The sequence below is a fragment of the Cygnus olor genome, chromosome 3 (assembly GCF_009769625.2).
Source record: "Cygnus olor isolate bCygOlo1 chromosome 3, bCygOlo1.pri.v2, whole genome shotgun sequence".
NCBI classification, from domain to species: Eukaryota; Metazoa; Chordata; class Aves; order Anseriformes; family Anatidae; genus Cygnus; species Cygnus olor.
Window position 1 is genome coordinate 98,377,504 of NC_049171.1, and position 24,263 is coordinate 98,401,766.

At 44.9% G+C, this 24,263-nt stretch overlaps 1 protein-coding gene and 1 long non-coding RNA gene across 2 annotated transcripts; one reads left to right on the forward strand and one right to left on the reverse strand.

The window, feature by feature from the left end:
• Positions 1 to 146: 146 nt before the first annotated feature.
• On the reverse strand, positions 147 to 23,284 carry CAPN2 (calpain 2). The gene is made up of 21 exons (XM_040551325.1): positions 22,997 to 23,284; positions 22,842 to 22,911; positions 16,787 to 16,905; positions 16,303 to 16,436; positions 15,898 to 16,066; positions 14,039 to 14,122; positions 12,349 to 12,434; positions 11,936 to 12,010; positions 11,592 to 11,752; positions 10,933 to 11,102; positions 9,978 to 9,989; positions 8,410 to 8,621; positions 7,755 to 7,791; positions 6,891 to 6,956; positions 6,579 to 6,636; positions 5,818 to 5,882; positions 4,589 to 4,657; positions 3,827 to 3,905; positions 3,170 to 3,286; positions 2,583 to 2,641; positions 147 to 878 (listed from the first exon to the last, which is right to left on the reverse strand). Exons 1-21 carry the CDS (start codon positions 23,231 to 23,233, stop codon positions 855 to 857), a joined length of 2,103 nt encoding a protein of 700 aa, XP_040407259.1. The 5' UTR covers positions 23,234 to 23,284; the 3' UTR covers positions 147 to 854.
• On the forward strand, positions 20,874 to 23,848 carry LOC121067171. Its single transcript, XR_005818143.1, has 2 exons — positions 20,874 to 22,770; positions 23,594 to 23,848. It is a non-coding gene; the product is annotated as an uncharacterized LOC121067171 (long non-coding RNA).
• Positions 23,849 to 24,263: the final 415 nt, after the last annotated feature.

The following is a 24,263-nucleotide window of genomic DNA, read 5'->3' on the forward strand; positions in this document are numbered from 1 at the left end:
TGCCTCATCAGCTCTGGAATGTTGTTTTTCCCTCTTAAAAGGAAACTTACTGTCCTGGACAACTGAAGCTCTGCATACGCTCTGTAAGCCTCTCTCTAAGGAAAACGCTTATTTTTCAGAAGGAATAACAGTCTTGCAAACCTTACTTCCACTGTTATCTTTTTATTTAAGTACTTTCTTGTATTTCAGAGGAAGATAAATAAGATACAGGAACTCAAAACCTGAGAGCACATGCTTTATCTTGCAAGAGTCTGGTTGCCAACAGCCTCCTGCTACAGGGACATAAAGGGTCAGGATGCAAAGACTTGTCTTCAGTTTGTTAAAGTGTGTACTTGTTAGTCAAATCCTTCAAAGAATATTTAACCCAAATAAAGCTAGATCTTAACAGAAAACACACAGGGGACCTAGACCTTGTCCAACCATCTGTGTGCTGAGATAATGCAACACCATCCCTTTTCTAACTTCAGATAGGTGGGACCTTGTGGTGCTGCTATGCAAAAAGCACTTACTCAACCAGTCCATTAGTCTGAGCTTTCTTCCAGAATTCATGTAAAACATTTTAAATATAAAGATATTAGCAAAGCAATATTTTCAAAAGGTACACTGAGAATTTATACTGAATTAAAGTTGTACAGAGGATATATAGTAGCAAATAAAGACTGTTACGCCTATAAAATGAGGTTGCAGATTCTTCTGCTGTTGCACTAGCCCTCTTTCTTCTTTCTAATGATATGCAAAATTCCTATTTGTAAGTTAAGGCACATTCACTTTAGGATATTATTGTTTTTGCGTTGTATGTTGCTTGATTATCTCCACCTGATCTTTTTGAAGCATCTTGGGCTGATGGAAGTAGCTCAAATGACAGTGAAGCACAGCCACTATGAGAGAGGAAAATGACATGAAGTTAAGGTGAGTTAAAAAAAAACAAAACAAAAAAACTGTAGCAAGTATGCATGTTTCCACCTTTAGAATAATGAGGAAAGTCTTAAGTCAGAGAATCATAGAAGAGCCTGAATTGGATGGGACCCACAGAGCTCATCAAGTCCAACTCCTGGCTCCACAAAGGACCACCCAAAAAGCAAACCATATGCTTGAAAGCATTGTCCAAATACTTCTTGAACTCCAGCAGACTCCCTGGGGAGCCTGGTCCAGTGCCCAACCACCCTTTCAGTGAAGAACCTTTTCATAACACCCAGCCTAAGCCTCCCCTGCCATAGCTTCATGCTGTCATCATTAAGAGTGCCTGCTCTTCTCTAGTCCCACAGAACCCCACTAGTGACGGGCTACCAGCCCAGTGTAACCACATTTACTATAATGTTTTAAGCCCAACCCATCACATCAGCCACTTGTTCACCTGTTGTATTAGGTATGTGTTTATCTAGCTGTATGCTAAACATTTTGTCCAGAAGGAGACTGTGAGAAATGGTATCAAAAGCTTTGCTGAAATCCAAAAAGATCACAACTGGCTTCTCTTGGTCAACCAAGATGGGTGACCTCGCCATAAAAGGAAATTAAGTTCGTTAAATAGGAGTTTCCCCTAGTGAACCCATGTTGGCTGTGACCAATGACACAAACTCATATGCATCCAGCTGGAGCAGCAAAATCTTGCACAAGTTTGGGGTTGGCTGGGAGTTTTATTGTTACCACAGTCATAGTCTTCTGCTCAGGGGTCCCACAATCTATCATTGGTGTTGAAGACAACAGAAGCAAAGAAGGCATTAAACTTCTCTGCTTTGTCTGTGTCCTACTTGTGAGGTGACCATCCTCATCAAGTAACAAACTAATGTTATCTCTGGTCCTCCTTTTGCAGTTAACATATTTAAAACCCACCCTTTTTATTGACCCCCATAGTACTGGCCAGCTTCAACTGTTTGAACTTTGGCCACACAAATTTTCTCCCTGCAATGGCAAACAGAATCTCTGTAGTCCTCCCATGTCGCCCAACCTCAGTTCCAGGGGGCCTCACACTTCTTTTTCCTGCCTAAGCACTAGAAGAACCCTGTTCAGCCAAGCTGACCAAATAATAAATATTATCACAGGAGTAATTTTAGGATATTGCCTGAATGATTTGATTATATATCTCAGTTAAGGCAGAAGAATTTTTGAATGATGGCACATTCCTCATTTAGGTCCAGAAATAAGTTAGGTTCAGGTAATAAGCAAGTCGAACACATGCAGGAGGGTAGTTTTCTCCTAGCACAGTCCTCTACAGGTCACACACAGTGAAGAAAGCTTATGTGGTCAATACCATGAGTCACTACCGTGCCTACATTTTTACTGTGTTACTGACAGAAAAGGCAGAGAAGAGACGTGCATAAGTTTCAGCCAACATTACTTCCAGTAAATCACGAGTGACTTCTGGTTAAAATAACCCATCCTGAATACGATGTGATGTAGGTACGGTTTAAAAAAGGCTAATCTTTCCTCAGGCTGCTCATAAATACACAAGCTATATAAATCCATCATACATGTGAACGCATAACCAACCATAACTAGTCAGAATAGAGCAGAACAGTCTCTACTGTTAATCCCCACCACCCACCCCAAAAATAAGAGAACATTTTAGAGCTAAATGAACTTACAGTCACGAGGTTCAATTCTATTGTTCCAGTTTTCTCAGTATCCAATTTTCTAAACATTTCTGTAGTAGCAGAAAGAGATGACAGACAAGAATGAATACAGGAACAATAACTGGAAAGATTTTCTCTTCCCTGTGAGGAATTTTTTCCCAGATTACAAGTTTGTGGCAACGGTCTACAACCCAAGCCAGAAAGGGCCACTATGAAGTCACCTCACTTCAGACAGAAGTATTATAACTGCAAGGCAGTGTACGTGAACTACCTGCCAAACAGGCAGAAAAGGAGACTGAATGTTTTTCATGGTTCAGTCTGTAATATTAACACTATTTGTCAACATAAAGCTGTTAAGAAGCATATTTATATTTTTAAATCAGCATTTAGTTGTGTGCATGGAAGACTGGCCCTGATTCTGCAGCCTGGCTTAAAATACTGATGCCTGGTTCTAGAAGCAGCATGTGGGATGGGCTGCAGGATTTGTATCTCAGCTTTGAAGCTGCCTTGGTTCCAGTACAAAGCTTTCTGCATAAAATAGCCTGGACTTGAAAATGCAGAGCAACAGAAGTCTGTTTAGTTATTAAACCTATACGCACTGAACAAGGTTTCCAGCCGAATCAAACACCGGACAAAGTTATCAAAGTCAATGATGAGATCTTCGTCAGCAAAACGAGCCACGATGATTTGATGTAACTGGCAGTTCAACTTGAACCCTAAAATGCAATGACAAGGATTTGAAACAAAACAAACAAATGAAAACAACCAGGGGAAAAACAAACAAACAAACATTTATACACTGCCAGAAATTCAGTGAGCTACTCTGGGTTAAACTCTCAAATTCTGAAGAGTATCTACTCCATTTTGGAGACTCTGCCAACAACCTCTTCTGCACTTGGAGCAATATGAACTGTGACCGTGTCATGTACGCTCTGGTGTGTGCTCCCCCATTTGCAGTAGCAAACTGACTCTTCTAGCTCTGTAAGCATCACCCCTTGAACTAGCCACTTCCACTCCCTAGGTCACAGTATCCCTAGCTAAGCATCTAGACTAAACAGAGGCCTTTCAGGTCTGAGAACACAAGATTTCTCAGCTCACAAGTGATATGAGACCAGTGAGCATCTGTCAACAGCTCAGCTTGAAACTGATGTAAACCCTGAAAAGAGACATAGCAATATGGTTGTAAGGATCATAGCAACATAATCTTTAAGGTCCCCTCCAACCCGTCTGTTCTATGATTCTACGAATACAAATACCTGCTGCTTCCAGCGCTCTCCTCATCTCATACGAATTCATGGTACCAGATTTATCCACATCAATGTCCCTGTAAATTTTCTGCAGGACACAAAATGCAAAGTCAAATGTTGTCAACAATTCAGAGTGTGTTTTGGCTTTAGTCAGAAGACTGAAAGCAAAGCTGACATAGCCATGGGCACTGAGGGCTAAAACCTTGGGGACTGAGGACACACAATGCATGGTGGGTGTATGGTGGGAGGTGAGTTCTGAACCTGCCCAACAGCGTCCCTGCCTTGGGAGCTGTGACTGCCACCCAACTTCTGGCCTCAAGCAGACAGTGGGCTGCCAAGCAAAACACCCCAAGAAAACTTAATTTTTATTTCCTACTGCCTTATGTTCTGGTGGACTCTGGGGGCAGTTTTTGGTTGCACTTTTGGTTTTGCTAGGTAATCAACTTGGTCAATTAGTAGGACCGATGTGGGAGTTAAATAACTCTGGGTTTACTATATACATTTAACTGCTGTTCTTGTTTCCTTTTCCATTCTGCCCTGATCCTCTGAAACTAACATCACTAGCAGGGGAGAGGCTTCATCTCTCTCAGACTGAAAGACATTTACTGACTCTTTGATTGAGTAAAACACAGTTTGCAGTGACCCTACACAAAGGTGCAGCATACAGAAACTCACAGTTAAACTCTCTAATACCTATATATTGTACGAGACAAAGCAATCTACAACCACCTATACATTTTATTGTATGTTCGCCCCAAAAAGTTGTCTTACCTGATATTTCTGAATCTTTGTCCAGAGTGTGTGGAACTCCTTCAGTCCCAGTTTTCCACTCCCATCATTCTTGTTTGAGTCAAGGTAATCTCTTTGGAAGGAAGGAAAAGGATTTTCCCTCTCTGTGCTGAGATTATTTACATGGACACACATGACTTAATTTTAAAAAAACCGCAGTTAAGAAAAGGATGCAAGTCCTCTCTGAAGTGTACATTTTTTGTTTGTATGCTTTGTTTGAACAAACTCATCCTGTAACTACACAGCTGTTCTCCAAGGCTTCTAGTCTTTCTAAACCAATAAGGTGACTGATTAGTTTAAACTATGATCAGTTCAAAAGCCCTTCCTGCTCCTCCTCTGGCAATTTTCTGTCTCTTCAATACACATATAAAGCAGCAGAGATGATGCCATTTTGCTCTGCATAGTTGGTCAACATCTGCAGTTGCAGGTGCATGACTTGTAAGTCTGGGTTATAAACGGGAAAAGCCACAATCAAGTCTTCTATTTTGAGATTTCTTGCACAAACAGCTAACGAAAGAACTTGGGCACTCATTGATTCTCTCCCTAAAACCACTGAAGAGTCCCTACTGAATGCTGTATTTTACACCAAATTATAGCAGGGCATCATTCTGTTTTGGTAATTCTCCCTTTTTTCCCCCCGAGTACACAGTTCAACTCCCACTGTGCAGAGAAGCCAGACACAGTTACTCTTAGGCTTGAGACCTTCATCCTACACTTTTGCACGTATTCTTAGATGTAGAAGCTCCTAAGAGCCAGCATACTCTCAGGCTCCTGGTATTTGTTTGCCTCATTTTCTATTTGCCAGGTCCTTTTGATGTTATAATGCCGTTACTAACCCCAGCCAGATAAAAAAGCAGTTAAGTGCATGTTCAAACTCTATCACCCAAGGCTATTCGCACCACGCTGAAAGCCAGTGCCTTTTCCCAGCACAAACTCTGTCACCAGATAAACCATAACACGCAACAGCTGGGAAGACTTTAAAGCAGATGGCCCTGTCTGGAAATGGACTTTCCCCACCACCTGAAAGGATTCACTTACCATGGTCAGCAGCTAAAACAAGGGCTACCATTTTTATTCAGGGGAACCAGGGGAAAAATAGCTTTGCTGCCTCAGGAGGCACCGATATATTAGTATGGACCTGCCACTGCAAAGGCAGCAGCTCACCTACTTCAGGCAGAAAAATAGCATCTAGGAACAGCCTTAAAGGATACATCTAACATGTCAACCATTATTTTGCATGTCTCGATACTAAAGCCATCAGATTTAATATCTTGGCCTGTAAAGAAAGAGCAAGAGACAGGATTATTGTTTCTTAATATTGTTTCTACTTTCTTTTCTTTTTTTCCCCCCTTTATGCAGAGGCATAGACGGACTCTGCAACTACACAAATTGGGATGCTAACTACAGTCACTGAGGCACTAGCAGCAAGAGGTGCCCTTGTGGCCATCACCCCACAGCGCTCTCACAGCGGGATTCTGCAAGGATGTAGAGATGGCACCAGCTGGTTTGTCCGGTAGCCCGAGTGCCAACTTACCATGCAGTGTTTCATGTCTGATTTGAGTCCTGCATGATTCAATACCAAGTACCAGCAATAGCATCCCTTGGTTACTATCAAGCTCTAATCATAGAATCATCTAGGTAGGAAAAGACCTTCAAGATCCTCAAGTCCAACCATCCAGCTCGACCTACCAAGTCCCATCACTTAATCAGTCCTTCTTGCTGGCAGTCAATTCCCTGTAGCAGGCACTGGGATAAAAGGCACCCATATGAGCCAGGTATCCAAACACACCTCACTGAAGCACACAACCTGTGAAACAGCTCAGGCACAGTCCAAATTTCTCTGCAACCTCCTGAAGGAGCAGAACGTGTGGCCTTGGCCATATAGACAATCTCTGCTCATGTGGTGCTCTCATGGCCACAGCAGGGACCTACTGGTATCCAGCTGAAGTCACTGTTGGAGCAAAGTACTTACGTTTAGCCATGATTTTATTCAAGATACTGCGCAGCTCGAAGGCAGAGATCTCTGCATCCTGTGGAAAAGAAGAAGCCTTCACTAGGAGCTGTGGACACCATATCATAAGCATCCTACATCTTTGGGTTTGCTGGTTGAGATTAGCATCTCTTGGAGTTTCTGTCAGTAATGTGGGTCTACCTTTACCTCCCATGAAACCCACCTGCACCACATGCATTGGACAGTTTGGACTCCACTGGTCCTGAAGTGGCTGAGAGCTGTTCCTCTTACCCACTCAGCTGTGCCCCCAGTTAAGACATATATAATACTCACACTTCCTGCTAGCTGTCCAAAAAGCTTTTTGAAGCTAGGTTCAATGTCATCTTCACTGATCTCAGTCTAGAAGAGAGAGACAAACGCAGAATATGGAAAGGAGGAACTTTTCTGCCTGAGAAGGACTTGACACATTTCCTTGCCCCCAGTAAAACACAATTTAAATGGCAAAGTTGAAGGTTTGGAGTGCATTTACTTTGATTTTAATCTTTTTTTTAGGGGTTCTTCAGAATGCTGGTGTTGCAAACACTGCAGGAACTAAGAACTTTTGCAGTGGCTTTCACTAAAAAAAAAAAAAAAAAAAAAGATTACAACCAACAACAGAACTTTACTGTTGCTGCTACTACTGTTGGACTAGCTATCCTCGTTTTAAGAAAAGATTGCAAAATTTAAGCTCTCATTAAAAAAAGAAATCCTATAGACATACAGAGACACATTACTAGGCAAGACATTCTCAGCCCTGGCAAGACTGAAAAAACGGTGATCCAATTCTTATTCATGGAAACAAAATCCCATGCAAAAGCACTCCTATGGCTAAAGGCCTGTGCTTCCAGGTTCCTGAGAGCAAAGGGAATTTCCCATGGCTTCAGTTACGTTTGCAGACAGCACCTGATCCTGGGCACCTGGAAGGTCCAAGTTCACCACCACAGAAAAGGGACATCATTTGTTTCCATTACTGCTTATGACTCTCTTTTTTGGACATTGAACTATGCATGTCCAAAGATTTGTTTCCAAAGTGGGATAACAGTTCTTGAAAATGCCTGCAAAAAAAATGTCACCTGACTGGGCCATGCAGGGAACAAGACAGTCCAAACCCATTTATTTATGGCAAAGATATCTCAATTTAAAATATTTAAGATATACCTCTTCAAAATTGGCCTCAATTTCATCATCTATAACCCTAGAAAGATAAAGAAATTGATATTAAAAACAAAAAAGTCACTTTTCTGATACCTTTGCTTCAATATTTAAACTCTTTTAATTATGGTAATAACAATGCATGTTCAAAGCTGGAGTGATGAACCACAGACACACAGCTGGCATCCCATTTTTTTCACTGCTATGGAAAATATGCAAGGAGAGATTACAGAATAGTAGAAAGATTTGTGCTTGCTGGGAAGTTGCTATGGAAGACCCCATACCCCTTCCCAGGGCCTCAGCCCACATGCTCTATAGGATAAGACACATCTTCAGCTAATGGTGTGCTTTGAACCAGCCCTACTGAAACCTAGTTTAGCGTTATCAAAGATAGCATCTGACTGAGCAATTCATTTGAATTTTTTTCCAGCATGATTTCAAAGGTGCGAGCTGTTTCTTGTGGTCAGCATGCTCACGAACAACAGAAAGCACATGTGTTGCTCCCTCTCCCTGGGGCTTTTTTGTTTGTAACCTGTGCTCTGGGACCCAGCTGGCTACAGTCCAACGACTAAACGCATCTGCCCAGACAAGAATTACCATAAAAAAAAAATAACAATTCATCCCATTCCTAGTAAATAATCCGAAGTAAAAAGCTACATACTTTGAGTTCGCATTTTTTTCAGAGAAGACTCGGAGGCAGAAGTCTCCATTTTTGTTGGGTTCGAAGGTAGATGGCACAACAATATATTCTCCTGCAGGGAGCTTGAACCGGTTCAGCACTTCTCGGAGGTTGATAAAAGTATTGGATTTTTCTCTTGCTTTGTTTGTCAGGAAAAAGTTTTTGCTCAGATGAATATTCGTCTGGCCAGAAAACTTACGAAAAGCAAAGAAACAGAGAAAACCCACTGTTTGCATGTATTTGCATTTATAAATGACAAATAAAATAGAGATGACAGCTAGGTCTGAAAAGAAAGATGTCTATTCCTCCAAAATGAAAGAGAAAAGAGGAAGAGAGCAGGTGTCTCACACCACAACACTCCTGAGCTGTGGGTGCAAACTATCTCACTGATCATCTCACTAAGATATTCAGGCCATGCTTTTATTTTGCAGATTGTGAAGACATTTAGCAAACTCTTCCACAGCACATCTTGAAGGCTGGATGTCTTATGGCTGATGTCTCTGCGAGCCCCAGAGCTGGTGCCACCAGGGTACCGCAGCTCTGCTCCACCTGCAAAGTCAGGCTGCCTTCTGGCAGAGAGCCCAGTTATGCAGGGCTCGGAGAATAAAATAAATGTTGCATATTATAAAAGTGTATTTGGAGTGTGACATGCAGAATACGCAGGGTTTTAATATCTGGCTGTCTCAGATCTAGAAGTAAACACTAGCAATGTGCATTGCTCAGAAACCTCCCCTTCCCCTCTGCACAGATTTTTAAGAATGCAAAACCCCTCAGACCTGTTTGTGGTGATGTTGGGAGAGGAGAGTTAAGGGACTGTAGTGTAGTTCAAGTCTTTTTTTTTTTTTTTTTTAAATGCAAATCGGGTTTTTGAACCACTATGTTAAGAGTTGAGGGGCTGACAGAATACTGGTAAAGCATTCCAAAAGCACAGCATTTCCTTTCTGGTGAAACCATGTTTTATATAGCAGCCACTTATGCCACATGCTGTTCCTGTGCCTCAAGAGGGATTTGTGTGCACCCACGCAGGTGCAGCAAGCCATGTCCTGAGGTCACCCTGCCATTTTGCTCAACCTATTCATCCTTTTGAGGAGCAATGACTCAGAGGTGTCTACAGCCCTGCCTCATATTGCACAGCTATACCACCCGCCTCTGATCTCTGGGGCATGCTATTAACCACCTGAAGGTAGAACCTGAGAGAAAAGAAAAAAGACAGTGCTTAGGGAAATGAGAATAAACACCTCTGTGGAACATTAATTTTGTGTCAGGCATGAACTCTGTTGAAACCAGGAACAAGTGTGGGTCTGGGTTGGGAGAAAACCCATGAAAGCAGCTTTTGTGAGTTTCTGCTGTACACAGAGCTCTTACCTCAACCCAGGACATTTTGAAAATGCAACACGAGCTCAAGCCCACCACCAGAATAAAAGGCCACTAACTTTAGGCTCTGCATAGCCAATATGGTCCTTCAGTGAAGGAGGATCCTCTTAACTGTTTCTTCCCACAAGTCATTCAGCCCCAACTCTGCACCTTGAACGCCAATGCACACTACGTACCTCTGGGGGCACCTGCAAGGAGAAAGGAATGGTGTTAGTCGTGCATTGAACAGCAGCTCCAGGGCTACTGCTTTTCATTGCTGGTTACCAGCTACATCCAAACAAGAAAAAAAAAAAAGAGCTTGAAAGTGAAGATGAGTACTGAGCTCGTGTTTCCTTGCAGTTTTCTGCTTCCTTACAGGATCAGGGAACCTACTTCTGCATTAAACCTTATTTGCCTCTGGGTACCAGATTCTTTGGCAAACCTTTCCCTAAGCTGGGATACTGAGAAAGCAAGCAATTACATATATCACCTACAGCTACAGAGCAAACCCCAGGCAAGATCATTATTCCTACTTCCAGTGGCAGGTAAGCGCTGCTTTGTATTTCTGAACAAAATGTCCTGGTTAAGGAGCTACCACAGACACACCCCTGAACCTTTATTCAGCAGAAACAGTTTTGCAGGTGTTTTGGCTGGTTCTGCTGTTGGGTACACACTTCCCAAGCTGTGCAGGTGTCCCAGCTAGTGTCACATCCCTATTACAACTGCTCTTCTTCAGCCTCTCTTTACCACAGCCTGACAAACAAAGCTCAAACTGTATTTCTGTACTTTACAGGTGTTTTTTTTAATTTTATTTTTTAAATAATTTTTCTGCTCCTCCATGTAGAAGCACAAAATAATAGGTGGGAAGGGGTCTCTGTGTCATCTGGTTCAAACCCCTACTCGAATCAAGGCCAATATTGACGTTGGATGGGGCTGGACCTTGGCCAGGCTAGATTTGAATATCTCCAAGAACACAAATTCCACGCTCTCTGGGTTCCTGTCCCTGTGCTTGACCAGTATTTTGGTGGAGGTTAATTTTCTAAACATCTAAGTGGAATTTTCCTTGCGTCTGCTGGTGTCTGACTCAGCCCTGCTGAGTTTGGGTCAAAAGCCCAGTTTTTTTTCCTTTTCCTCCCTGTGTACCTTACTTGCCTCATAAATTGCAAAGCCGATAGTGTGCATGTCCTCTCCCATCTTCCTCTGCTTCCTCCGATGCTTCTGAATCAGGCCAATGAGGAAAGTGCAGCCCCTCTCAGGATCATCAGGATCCTCATCTTCTTCCTCCAGCTTGATTAAATACTGTGGATTCGTCCAGAAAGTGTCTGGGAAGTGGATTTATGCAAACTGCTCAGAGCCTTGTTTATCAGCACAGCTGCTTTCAAAGATGTCAGCTAGGACAGATGCAGCTCTGGCTTCCAAATCAAGCTCTGACAAACACTCTCCTCCCAAGCCTTGCAACCACAGCTAGACGCTTATCAGGGAGCTATGTCTTCCACGAACTTACACTTTTTGGACATCAGTCCCCACTACCTCACAGCCACATCCACACTACACCCCAAACCAGTGAACACGAAGGACAGGAATTTGCAGCAACAGGGCGGGAGGGATATGTCAAGCATGCAGGGCTGACCATGCCACAAAGCCAGCACCAGGTCAGATCCAGAAAGGTCTCTCACTGCTTCACCAGGACCATGGCTTTAACCCAGCCCTTTGCACTGGGAGAACAACCACCCGGAGACTGAAGCTCCCAGAGCAAGAACAAGCAGGTGAGCAAGCATTTCTCCAGGAGAGCAGTGACACCACACTCTTACTCGGGTAATTCCTGCAGCCCCCTGCAGTAGCTCCTCGCCTCCAGTTCCCATCCAGCTTCAGCAGGCTCCACTTCTTGTACCTGTCACTTGCCAGGGTATCTGGAGTCAAATTGCAGATCTCCAGGCGGGAGTAATGCCTCAAGAAGTCATTGAACGCCATCCTGTGGGAGGCAATGCCAAAGAGAGCATCTCCTTAGCATGGACAGTTTTTCCAGCTAGCCACCTTGTCCATCTTCCCCCTCTCCTGCTGCAATTTAGCACTAAGATTTTTGGATGAATTTGCTCACTCATTTTGGAGAGTGTGGTGGGAAAAGGTACTGTGTGTGGAAAAAAGGCTTACTTACCAAAACTCCCCATCTTCGTGTCTCCTTGTCAGACGCTCCCGCACCTCCGGGTCAATGCCACTCCAGTTTGGGCAGCTGAAAGACACACCCACATTAGCTATAGATTAGTAAAGGATAAATCCTAACGTAGCTGATCTGGCACAACAATTACATATTCTCACGTTTTCAGAAGTTCACCACTGAATCTGGGCTGTTAAAGAAGCAGAAACTACACAAACGCTTGCAGGAATCACCTACCAAATCACTGCAGCTAGCACAAAAGCAGGCATTTGCATAGAGGGTGCTGGACTGGTGGGAGATACAGTGGTGGGATGCTTCTTTTAAATAGCTCAAAGTGATCATCACAACCAGCAGAAACAGATTCACATCCCTGCAGCCAACACTGGTAGGCAACACGCAAACCTCTGACTCACTTGTCATTCCATTTCCCGGTCCACTCCACTTCCCCCCAGGGATTTCGGATTCTGATCAGCCTTTGGACACTTCCCCTGAAGTTCACCTGAGGGGATCAGAAATGTATGTAGAGTTACCCAGGGACTCAGCACTGTGCTCCCCTCCATCTTTTTAACATGAGTTAAAGGACATGGCAGAGTAAATATTTCAGTGCTACACATGACAACGTATATACAGGAGCACACACTCAGCTAGTCCACAGACCTAAGTCCTGAGTCAAACTGATTTTGAATGAGCACCCAAGCATGTCCAGAGAAGGTTTATAGCATGCACAAATCAAAGCTCAAGTCAACCAAAATATCCATTTTGTGCTGCTAAGGAAATACCTCTTAGCGGATTTCAAGCAGAGGTCATGTAAAGCTACTACAAGACTGGCAGAAAGCACGTGCAAGGGGATATTTCTCAATAATCACCATCTTTCTATAAACTGCCCGCTAACGTTGAAATGTTCCCCCCCGACCTGAACTCATCAATTACAAGGGATGGGGTACTCAGCGTGGCCCTGCTGCCACCAGCCACAAGCCCTGTGACCACTCATGCGACCCGCAGTGCAGCAGTACCTTCTTGCTCTTTGAAGAGGCCCTGGCGTGTTATCTGCTGATCGCTGTGCACACAGAGCCCGGGCCAAACAAAGCTTTATGAATTTCAATAGGAACAGCCATTATTTTGGGGAACACACAGCACCAACTGGAGGCAGGAGCTGGGGCACTGTTAGAGCTTGAAGCAAAGCAAACAGCAGAGAATAGGCAGAGCACAGAAGTCCAGGGATGGGGCTCCAGTGTCCAAGATGAAGTCTCCTTACAAAGCCTGCAAACATCTCCAAAGGAAAAGCTTGCATAAGTCACGTCCATTTGTGAATTAAGGCCAAATTCCCTCTTCACTGCTGCTGCTGTGAGGGGAGGACCAAGTACAAGCACACCAACCTGCCTGCTAACACTGGTCACCCCCATGCAGCATCGTGGCTGCTGACTAACCGCATCTCACACTGTTTCAGCGACTTCGCAAATAATGACTGAGGTGACCAAAAGTCCTTTACACATATGAAGGATGCCACGACCTGTCTGCTTTCTTCTGGTTTTGCTCACCTTAACTTCACCAGTCACCTACTCTTGGATAGGTACCTGCCTTTCAAACACTGTGCTCTGCTGAAAGGCACTGCTCGCTATTATTTAAGGGACAACAGTAATTTTTTTTTTTTTTTTTTTTTTTTTTGCTTGGCACCTGTCTCACACACCTTGCTGTATATTTAAGGCTGCCCACTACAAAGACGCGTTGAGGACCACATTGCCACCAGAGGGTAGTGTGCCCTCTGCAGACAGCTTCCCAACTCCCTGCTTACTAGGAATCAGCAGAGAATATATACACATATATATATTATATTATATATATATGTGTGTGAGCGTGTATATATTATTTTATATAATACACATATATTATTTTTTTGGTCAAAGACTCCAAGAAGTTTTTGTTTTTCCAAAACACACAGATTAACTTCGTATTTCTTCAGAAAGAGACTCCAAAACCTGGTTGTACAAAAAGCGTTAGACTGAAGAATTTGTGTCTTTGAAGGCAAATCTGTTGCTGCTACAGCCCAGGGAGGACTATGCTGAGGGCTTGCTGCGTTTGACCCTGTCAGGGCAGAGCACCTACCTCTTCTGCCCCGGTGACAGAGTACGCGTGTCCCTTCACCAGCTTCTGGGATGTGACTGCCTCCGTTTCGGCCGCACTGGTGATCTGGAAGAGCAAAGAAACTCAGCATGCCTGGTGCCGGAGGACTCAATGAGGTGAAACTCCAGCCTCTACAGGAGCTTTCATCTCACTGGGATGTGGCAGGGGTGGTTTGGCTGCTGCACAGGAGCAATGAGAGCAATCCAGAGTGTTGTTCCAGCAGGAACACAGGGGATAACCAGTCTGAGGCTGCCAAGGTGTCACCAGGGATCACACCCAGATCCAGTAAGCCCCAGTGCTTTGCTTCTAGGTCAAAACACCTCCTTCAGCTCCACAGTGGAGAGAGAGGCTCCCCTTCCCTTCCCCAGCATCCTAGGGCCTGCCACACACAGTGACAAGGGAGAAGGCTGCACTTTGAATGCCACTCACACCTGAAGGCACATCACTGTCTCTCCTTTTTGTGACTATTGCAATAATTGTGCAGTCTGGCCTATAAACACTGCAGAAAAAATCGCTTCTTGCTAGAAAGTGACTGCTTGATATCCTGCTCTAAAGCCACTTCAACCTCTATTAAACATGTTTGCAATTCTCCTTCTACCTTTTCAGAAAGCGTATGATCTTTAAACAAGCATAGCTTAATGCTTAAACAAGCTTGATGCTTAAAAAAATAAAAAAGAGGGTGGGATCTAGCAGACAGGATTCCTGCTGCCAATTCCTGCCCTATTATTGATCCACAGAGCTTAACTTGTGTTTCCCTGTTTCTCTGACAGACAAGAAAAGATTTTAGAGGATTTTTCAAAGACTAAAGTCACCAATAATCAGTTTGCAATCTGTAAAGTGTCAGCAATCACCCACAAAGGAATGTGTTTACTTCCCGCCACCCCCTACAAGAGATTTGTATCATTCCGGGGCAAAAATTCAGATGTCAGATTCTTGTGTAAATGTAGACTAGTAAAACAGGCCTGGAAAGTCCTGTAAAGTCACATGCTGACATTAACAAAGTACTTGTCCTGCTGTGAAGTTTTCCTCTCTTATGACTCGGATTTAACATAAAAACCATGAAGAAACACTTGAGTTTGCATTATGAATGGAGTTCTTGTCAACAGTTTACCTTCCCTTTAGCCATAACTAAGATCTAATCTCCTCTGAGTATGTTGGTTACCATAACAATACTCAAATTCATCTCACTGAGGCTAAAAGTGATGCTCAATTGTTGTAGGCACAGCCAAAGCTCCTTTTATAGTGCAGATTCAGATTTTGGCAACGTGTTTTCTGATCAAGCCTTTAAGTGACTGGCAACAGACCTAGCCTCCCTGCTTGGAGAACATACCCCAGGTTGTTTTTTGGAACCTTTTGGTACAACCCGTGCAACAAACAGGCTGTGAGCTGAGGTTGCTACATCTGAGCACAACTGGAGGAACCATTAACAGCAGCTTTCTGTCCAAAGCCACTTAGCCTGTGATAACCTGCTGCCAACAGTCTTTCTTGAGAACAAAGACTTAGATCAGGATCCCTAATGAGTTACCCATATGGTTCTTCACCATGAACCTATGAAACAGCAGAAATTTTAGGTCTCAAGGAAGAACAACAAGTGAGGCAATGAGCTTTTACAAATGAACTAATGAAATCTATGATTCAACCTATTCTCTGTTCAACCTTTGACCTGTGTCACGCACAATGTGTCAAATTCTCCAGGCATAAGGGTGAGCAGAGAACTGGTCTTCAAGAGGCAGAGGAGAAAAGCATCCTCTGTGCACCTCCTGCAGATGGAGCACAGGTCCACCTTCCAGCCAACCACTTGTGCAGCAGCCAAGCGTCCAGCAGTAAGCACACTAACTCACATCGATGGAGCAGCCCAGAAGAGAGCCTTTCTCCAGTGCTTTCTGAATGATTTTGAAGAGGTTGGGTGGTGCCTTCTGCAGCTCATACCATTCTGCAATTCCACCAGTGAAGTCCTCAAAGCCTTCAGTGGTGGTGCCACCAGAGAGAGCCTCATACGATCCGTTCAGCCTGCATGAAAACACGTGCACACACATCAGGTTCTCTATTCTCCTTTTCTCTTGGAGACAGGCATTCAGTTGTGTCAACTGTCACAGCATTTCTGCTTCCAGCAGCACCGTGGCAGCTACAAATGCATAGTATCTGCACAGTGGCAGATGCTATGATGAAACAGAGGCATGAGGAGTTCTCGAGCACAGCACAGCAGCCTCCCTTGCCCAAAGATGTCCACCCTGGCCCTTACTCACTTGGCATAGGCCTTCTCCAGCAGCGCGCTCCAGAACTCACTGCCCTCCTCTGAGTGCACGAAGAGCAGCTCCCCGTTCTTGGTGGGCAGCCGGTCATCCACCACAACATCCACCCACTCCCCGTACTGCCAGAACTGGAAGAGAGCGCAAACACCTTGTCACTGTCCCATGTCCACCAACACCAATTTCCTAGAGGAAAAGCAAGCCTCCTGGCAGTAATTTCGCCAATGCTGTACATATCCTAAAAGCTGGATCTGCAAATAGAGGACAGACCCCAGAGAGAGACTCTACTCCCGTGGCTCTTTGATCAGTGGCCTTTTTCCTTCCATCATTGTCGCTCTCCTAAGGTTTCTCTGTTTTTCAGCCTGTCTTTTCAACATTCCTTAATATGTTGCAAGAGCTGCCGCACACATAGACCTGGCCAACCACACAGGTTCCTAGCCAACAGCACCTGGGGGAAGGCAAGACCCTGTTCTCTTCATACCTGGAAGTGGAAGATTCCTGCATATTCATCCTGGAAGCTTTGGTCGTTGGGAACAACACGGGCCAGAATTTCTTCATTCAGGGTGAGAGAGGCAATAGCTGCCAAGAGCCAGCAGTCCCCTGTAAGAAAAAAACAGAATCGACAACTCATTATTCAAAATTACTCTCTAGCTTACGTACTGCATAGGGATTGATCATTTTAACTAGCATGAGGATCACCATGACAGCTGAGGCGATTGATTGCCACTCAGAAGATGAATCGCTGTAGCTGTGATGAGATGATCTCTTCTATCAGTTTACCTCTGACACAGTATGTACACAAATACATGCCATTTCCAGGCAAATGTGGTATTTCATCAAGACCAAAACAAACAAACAAAAAGGCAATCAGCACCCATGCTGGGACTACTCAAAAGAAGATTTAATATTCAATAGAGTACCTGCAGGTTAGGAAGCAGCATGGTGAAAAGGCAAAGAGCAGGGACTGGGGGCACACACAGGTACTCTGAGGTGCAGTTTTTTCCTCAAAAGACCAGTGTTTTCTCAAGCATAGGCTGCTTTCTTTTGCGTCCTCCATGCTTCATAAATGCTTATTCACTTGCCATCTAGAGGTCTACCCTAGGGATGAGCTCCTTGCCAGCCTCCTACCAAACAGGAGCAACTTTGATTTTATACACCTCTGGAGGCTCTTGCTAGAGACCTCTTTGTCTAGTCCAACATCCAACTCTGGCGCTGGCCACCAGAGAATCAGGAGAGGTCTGAAGGCAGGCACTGTTTGCCAGTCTTACATACCTCTTCATCCTTCTTGGGATGGAGCCAACATACACCAAGCCCGCTGGCCAGAACCCCAGGGTCCCGGTTGCCTGGACAGTATTTTTCCACACCATCTCTTACGGAGCAAGAGACTGCAACTGTATAAACATTACCTCTGTTTTTCTGTAATTATTTTCAGAAACAAACGTTATTTTAACAAAGTGGCTACCTTTCAGTTCAGCCATGGGCATGACCCTCTTTCCCGCAGCTGCACAAGGGCCTTAGTAGTGACCCTTCATGGCAGTTCTCCTTACAGAGGAGGACATTACAGGGCTCTGCAAGCACACTCTTGGATCAAAAGGGAACGGGACTTCAACTGCAGCCCAGACCCGTGCTCTCCCATGCACAGCCTGCCCACACAAAGTGAAGGATTGCTGGGTTTTGTTTGTTTGTTTCGACCAAGGTGTTTTCAAACAAACCTGGCAACACAGTAAGCGCTTGGGAGATGATGCCCAGAGACCTGTTTGGTACCAAGGATCCCTGTTTTATTAAATCTCCGAAACAGATTGTGAACTTCAGCGCTTGTACAGAAACAGAGTCCTAGAGACAACTTGCTGCCAGAGAACAACCCTGGCACTGTGGAGCTCTTGTGTGGCTGAACTGAATTAATTCCTTACTACCTCTGAATGAACACCTTACCACCTCTGAATTAATACCTTATTGTCTCCTCCCCTTCCTCCTTAACATTTTTTTCCTCCCACTGGCACTCACTGCACAACAAGTCAATTCATTAACCCAGACAGAAAAGTCCTTCTGTTGGCTTACTGAGTTAAAGGAGGTTACCACAAGAAAACAGCGGGTTATTATGGACTTCGAAATGTTATACACCAGAGACACTGTGTGCAGTGGGAGAAGGGGTTGGATGTACATATATACATGTACACCAGATCAGCAGCCTAAGCACAGCAAAATGCTGCAGGAACAGCTACAAATTAGGGTGTTTTTAAGACTAACATAATCCTAAAAGAAGAAAGAGAGCTGGGATCTTCATCCTCTTATTTGTGCCACTGCCCCTCAAGCAGGAACACACATTCATACCTGGGGAAAGTTAGCAAGCCTCAGTGCAACATTTAATTTCTAACAAATAGGCAATCTCAAAGCACCCTGGACACTAGGAACATTCGTGAAACACATCAAAAAAAAAAAAAACACAAATTGATAGGTTAACTGGTCTCACCTCAGCACTGCTGCCAAATAACCTACCAGTCTCAGAGTTACAAATCCCTGGATTAAAGTTTATCAGCAGGACTGTATATAGGAGCTAGACATGTCTTTATCTGAGCTGACAGTCCTAAACTTTATAAGCAGCATCCAGAGTATACCTACACAGCAGAACAAAGATGCTGCTGCTCCTCCTGTTGGGGGTGTCTTTCCTCCCAATTGCTCAACCTGTAGCATAAACCTGAGTTTCACATACTGCAGAGCTTTGCTCAGCCAGGCAAACCTGGCCACTACAAGAGGCTTCCAGAGCATCCGACATTGGTGTTACTAACCTCAGAAAAGTCACGGAGGACCTCTAAGCCCTTAAGCACAATTTAGGAAAATTTTCTCTACTTTCTAGCTGTCCCATCAAGACAGACAGAAGAGAAGAAAACGGCACTTTGTTGTAAAGCCTCTCTGTTGATCTTTATACTGGTTGGTAACAGGGATCTGGAGTCAGACAACCATAGATCTTATCCTGGACAACTCTGGGAAATAGCTTCTTGAGGGTAAAAGGCAGATAGAGTATGTATAAGAAGACTCACCACCCCCAGGTTTCCACATGTAAAAGTGCTCAGCAGTCAGGACATAAGCTCTGCCTTTCTGAACAGACATCACTAAAAGCAGACCTGATAATTCAAGTCCTGAATGAGGACAGATTTTGTGAGAGTACATAGAGTTTTAGCCTGCAGTAAACAAGCCTGAGTAGGGTCTTTACCAAGTAGTCCTAGCAATGAGAGCTGGTACTTCTGTATGGCTCTTGACAGTGGCTTTCCTTAGAGAAGTAAAGTCCAAGAGGCAACTAAAAGACAGGTCCTGCATATGGAGTACTTGAAAGGGTTGTCAGCCAGGCTAGGCTAACCACAGAGAATGTGTGTAAATGCACAGTAAAATAGGCAGAACAAAGTTATCGAAAAGGGAATATTACCAGGTTGTGAGTTTATTTATATTAATGAGAAGTAGGATTTTTTTTCTTGCTTGCTTCCCGTGTGCTGCTGTCAATATTTTATTTCTTATTTCTATACATTCATCTGTTTATTTACCTAATCTCCTACTACAAACAATGTTACCAAAAAAATGCTATGGCAAAGCAAGCATACATAGCCACAAGGTGTTTGGTTTGAAACAGGTGATTCTGGAGAGCTAAGAGAGGCAAAGCTTCCCAGTGAAGCATCTGGAGGGAGGGTAGCCCATGCAAGAGTCAAAGGGGTGCCATGGACTCCATGCAAGGGGTCAAAGGAAAAATGTACATTCACCCAACCTCAAAAAAAAACAACTTATTTTAAAACACTCATAGCTATAGCTTAGCAACTACATCAATGGCTGAATGTATTTATATTAACGCCCTGGGACTCCAGGAAGTTGTCTGGTTAGAAACAATAGGTTGTGGCAACGCACTAGCAGTACAGTGGTTCCCAGTGTTGGAAAAACATGCATATAATTTTCTAAATTCATCCTACTGAATTTACTATCTTTTCCACGTTTGTATTGAAGGAGGAGACATCTGTGTCTAACAGCAACTAAGAGATACTGTGCTCTGTATGCCCCAGTGTTGTGATACCATGGTGACATCCCCTCCAAAGAACAGGGTTAAGGGTGAATAAGCTTCCTCTCTGCAGTGCCTTTGGTTTCTTTCCTCTGATGTAATGAGTCACCAATCCCATCTGCAGCCGTTCTTGGCCAAAAACCATAATTGACTTCAGACCTGATACTGCAAAACTGATTCCAAAACTGTCTTGAAGAGCTTCTTATAAAAATCAACATTCAAGAACAGAATAAAGGATAACCCAAAGCTGAAGGGGAAAAACTTCGGTGTCTAGTGAAAGTAATGAGCTTATTGCTCTGCGTTAGCAATCCAGGATGCCTTTTCTGAGTCAGAGCATCATCCAGCACCCATCAAAACCAATGAAACAAATCTGTCAGCTGCATCTGGCCCATAGACCAAAGGCTCTTGGGTAAAAAAAAATTCATGACCTCCGCTCACTGATAAAACTGTTTGGTTACATGGCCTGTGCCAAGAAGCCTGTCACAGCAGGGATGGGCACATGTGCTTTGGACACCTGATCTGACTGTAGAACTCCCTGTGAGCACAGGTCTGTTGCTTTGTGGTCAAGCCTTCCAGGTGATAAATAGGCTACAAAAGTTTTCTATGAAAAAAGCAGCATAATAGCACCAAGTATGGGTTTCTAAGAGCACCTGAAGTCTTCCAGTACAATGTCCTCCAGAATATCCCAAAACGTGATGGGACATCAGTGTCAACACACGAAGTTCTAGCAAATGTGTCAGTATAAATGTGATTGTCGAGTGAAGCAGTGGCAAAAAAAATGCATTTGCATGGGACAGCTGTTAGTCTCACTGCGTGAAAAAGCACAGATTCAACACAAGGTCTTAGTAACTCGATGGCTATGCAGAGGAAAGATCAATAGCATCTGATTTTTAATCAACAGCTGACACAGAAGACAACTCCTCTGCCTAGATTCATATGAAGATAGTGAGGTGAGTCACAGCAATAGTTAGTCACGTTGAAAACAGGAAAACACACACGAACACTAATACCCTCCTATTCAAATATTATTTCAGGAGATAAAGGAATACAAGCTGTGACTCAGTTCATGTTCTTCGGTGGTACAATACAACCTCATGAAAACATCTGACTGACAAACTATGGCAACAAATGCTTTCTTCAACTTACAGCAAGGCTCAGCATTAGCAACAGCAACTCCACAAATTGAAAACTAAGTTGCTTCCCCCCCCCCCGCCCCGCAGTACTGCTGCTTGACAGCATTGGAATAGAAAAGCTGGAAGCCTGCAGAAGGCAGAAAGCAACTAAGTGCCTTTGGAAATGCTCATCTCTTCAAAATGGTAGCTGTTGAAATGGAATGACAATAGACTACAATTTCAAGTTCAACAGTAACTTAGCTGTAAAGTTTCACAACACAAACAGAGGACAGGTATCTGGCATGTGTGTTATGCACCTAAACACGTATTATGCCAAAGCAGTCATCATATTACCAAGCAGAAAAGGAACACATGAAGGAGGCTGACAGAAAGCTCATAGCTTGCTCTTCTGACATCGAATGCCAGTGACACGCTAAGGACCTGAGACACACAACGGAGCCTCATCCGTGCAACTGGTGATACTGGGGTATGAGGAGAATTGAATTGACAACGTAAGGGTTTCTTTAAGTCTCAGTGCTTTTTATACAAATTGGATCTTACTGTTAAAGTACCAACCCGAATAACTTCTGAAAGAAAACACGAGCATGAAACGTTAGAAATAAGCTTCCCTATCCTAGTTTTGTACAATAAAACACAAATAGCTGCAGCAAGAACTAGGACAAGAAACTAACTAGCCACAACATCCCTAACTTTATGCTGATGAAAAGCAAACAGACAGACCTGCCAACTTCATTCTTTTGCCACTCGCACTGAGAAAGCACAATGAACGGAACATATTACTCACGTTTCCTCACACTGAGGCCAAGAGCTTTCCTCAACTGCACTATCAGTCGAATCCAGAATCCTGAAAGCTCTCCCTGTAACAAATGCTGCTTTCATATAAATAAAACGCTGCCGCACAAACTCAGTAAGCATGCACGGCAAAAGCAGAGAGCTTGCAGGTGGGGCTGGGCATGCACGCCCATTTCTCCCCAAATAGCCCAGTTTTGTTGTCGCTGAGAGCTGTCAAGCAGCAGGCAATCCCTTCTTGTAATTTCTTGTCCGCATTCTGCGACTTGCCAGGTTTGCAGGGCTGCTGCCTGCCCCGCAGCACGCTCTCTTGCTGGGGAAAGAAGCACCACGCTACAGGCACAGCTGCTCTCCTCAGCAGAGCGCTGCCAGCAGAAATGCTGCTTCAACAGCAAGAACAAGATGCTGAGCTGCGGAGCACCAGCCAAGAGCTGGCAGCAATCAGAGAAGCACCGGAAAACCAGTCCGCAGCACTCCCGCTCGAATCCGACGTGAAGAACTCCGGTAGGATGCAAGAAGATGTAGGCAGCACTCGGGCGGAAAACTCGGATTTCTGCGGCCCCCCCCCCCCTTACCTAGGGCCCCTTGGCAGATGTCCGTACGCGTGGCTCCGCCGGCTATGAACTGCGGGCTGGCACACAGCTCCTGGGGACGACAGTAAGCCCGGCATCACTGCACCCGCGGCACCGGGGGGGCCACCGGGAGGCACCCACCCGGGGCCGGCACCTACCGTGGGTCTGCGCCACTCGACGCCCCGCGTCTTGTAGGAGCCGGGCCCCAGCTCGTTGTACCCGAGCGCGGCGGGGCCGGCGGGGAAGGAGGGGTCGTGGAAGAGGCGCCCCGCCTGCAGGCACTCCTGCCGCAGCGCCCCGAAGCGCTGGCCCAGGTAAGGGACGGCGTGGCCGTGTCGCCCCGCGCCCAGCGCCGCCGCCCGCTCCTTCGCCAGCGCCTCCGCCATGCCCGCCATCGCCCCGGCCTGCCCCGCCCCGGGCCGGGCCCAGGCCGTCACCGCGCGTCACGGGGGGGGGGGGGGGGGGTGGATATCAAACCAAACTCTGGCGATACATAAATGATAATCGCTAATATCGCACGCAGCATCAATCAGTTACAGTCTGCCGTGCTGGCAGTAAGCGCAGCAGGTTTTCCTGTCGCTGCCAGTGCTCGTCCGTCCACAGCCCTTTGTGCAGCCTGAACCACGCGCAGCTGGGGCTCTGCGAGGGTGGCTTCAGCTCAGGGGTGCGCTGCTGCCTGTAAATGCTGCTGCTGGCACCAGCATAACACTGCATTCCTCCGAGGGAGAGTTCAAACTGTTTGTTTCATATTTCAGGTCTGACTCACATCTTAAGAGCCGGAGAGCACTCCCCAGGCAGTGGTGGAGAGGCTAATAGCACTTGGTAGCTGCACCCACCACCTGCACTCGGCGGCTGTCTGCCTCCAAAGGACAGGTACGGCATGTGGTGTAGCATGTCCTGAGACCTGTATGCACTAAAGAACTGTTCAGAGCCATTCTAGTGGACTAAAATTAATGCTATTGATTGAAAAATGTGTAAAGAATCATAAAATACCTGGCTGTGCCACGTGCTGAGATGTGGTGGGAGTTGTTCCTTGAAAACTGCAAATAAGTTGTTTTTCTTCATTGATGAGACAAGGCTTCCTTGATGCACCAAGGGCCACTTTCTGTCCACTTGCTTGGTGGCTTTGGACTTCAGTAACTTGATTGAAGCACTGCTAATTATTTCATAAGCAAGAAGGCCACTTACTTAATCAGGAAAAAAAAGAGACAATAGCAACTCACCACCTTATAATTTAACCAACGAGCCAGTTGCATCCTAGTGTGAGGGATCCAGTAACCATAGTGCTGCTCAAAAGGCATTGGTTTGGCTCCACACAGTGGCTCAAATCTGTACAGCTACCACAGATCAGACCTCCGATTTTTCCAGAGCCACAGTAAAAGCAAACTAGAGTCAGTTTAAAGCAGTGGTTTTCACTGGTCTACA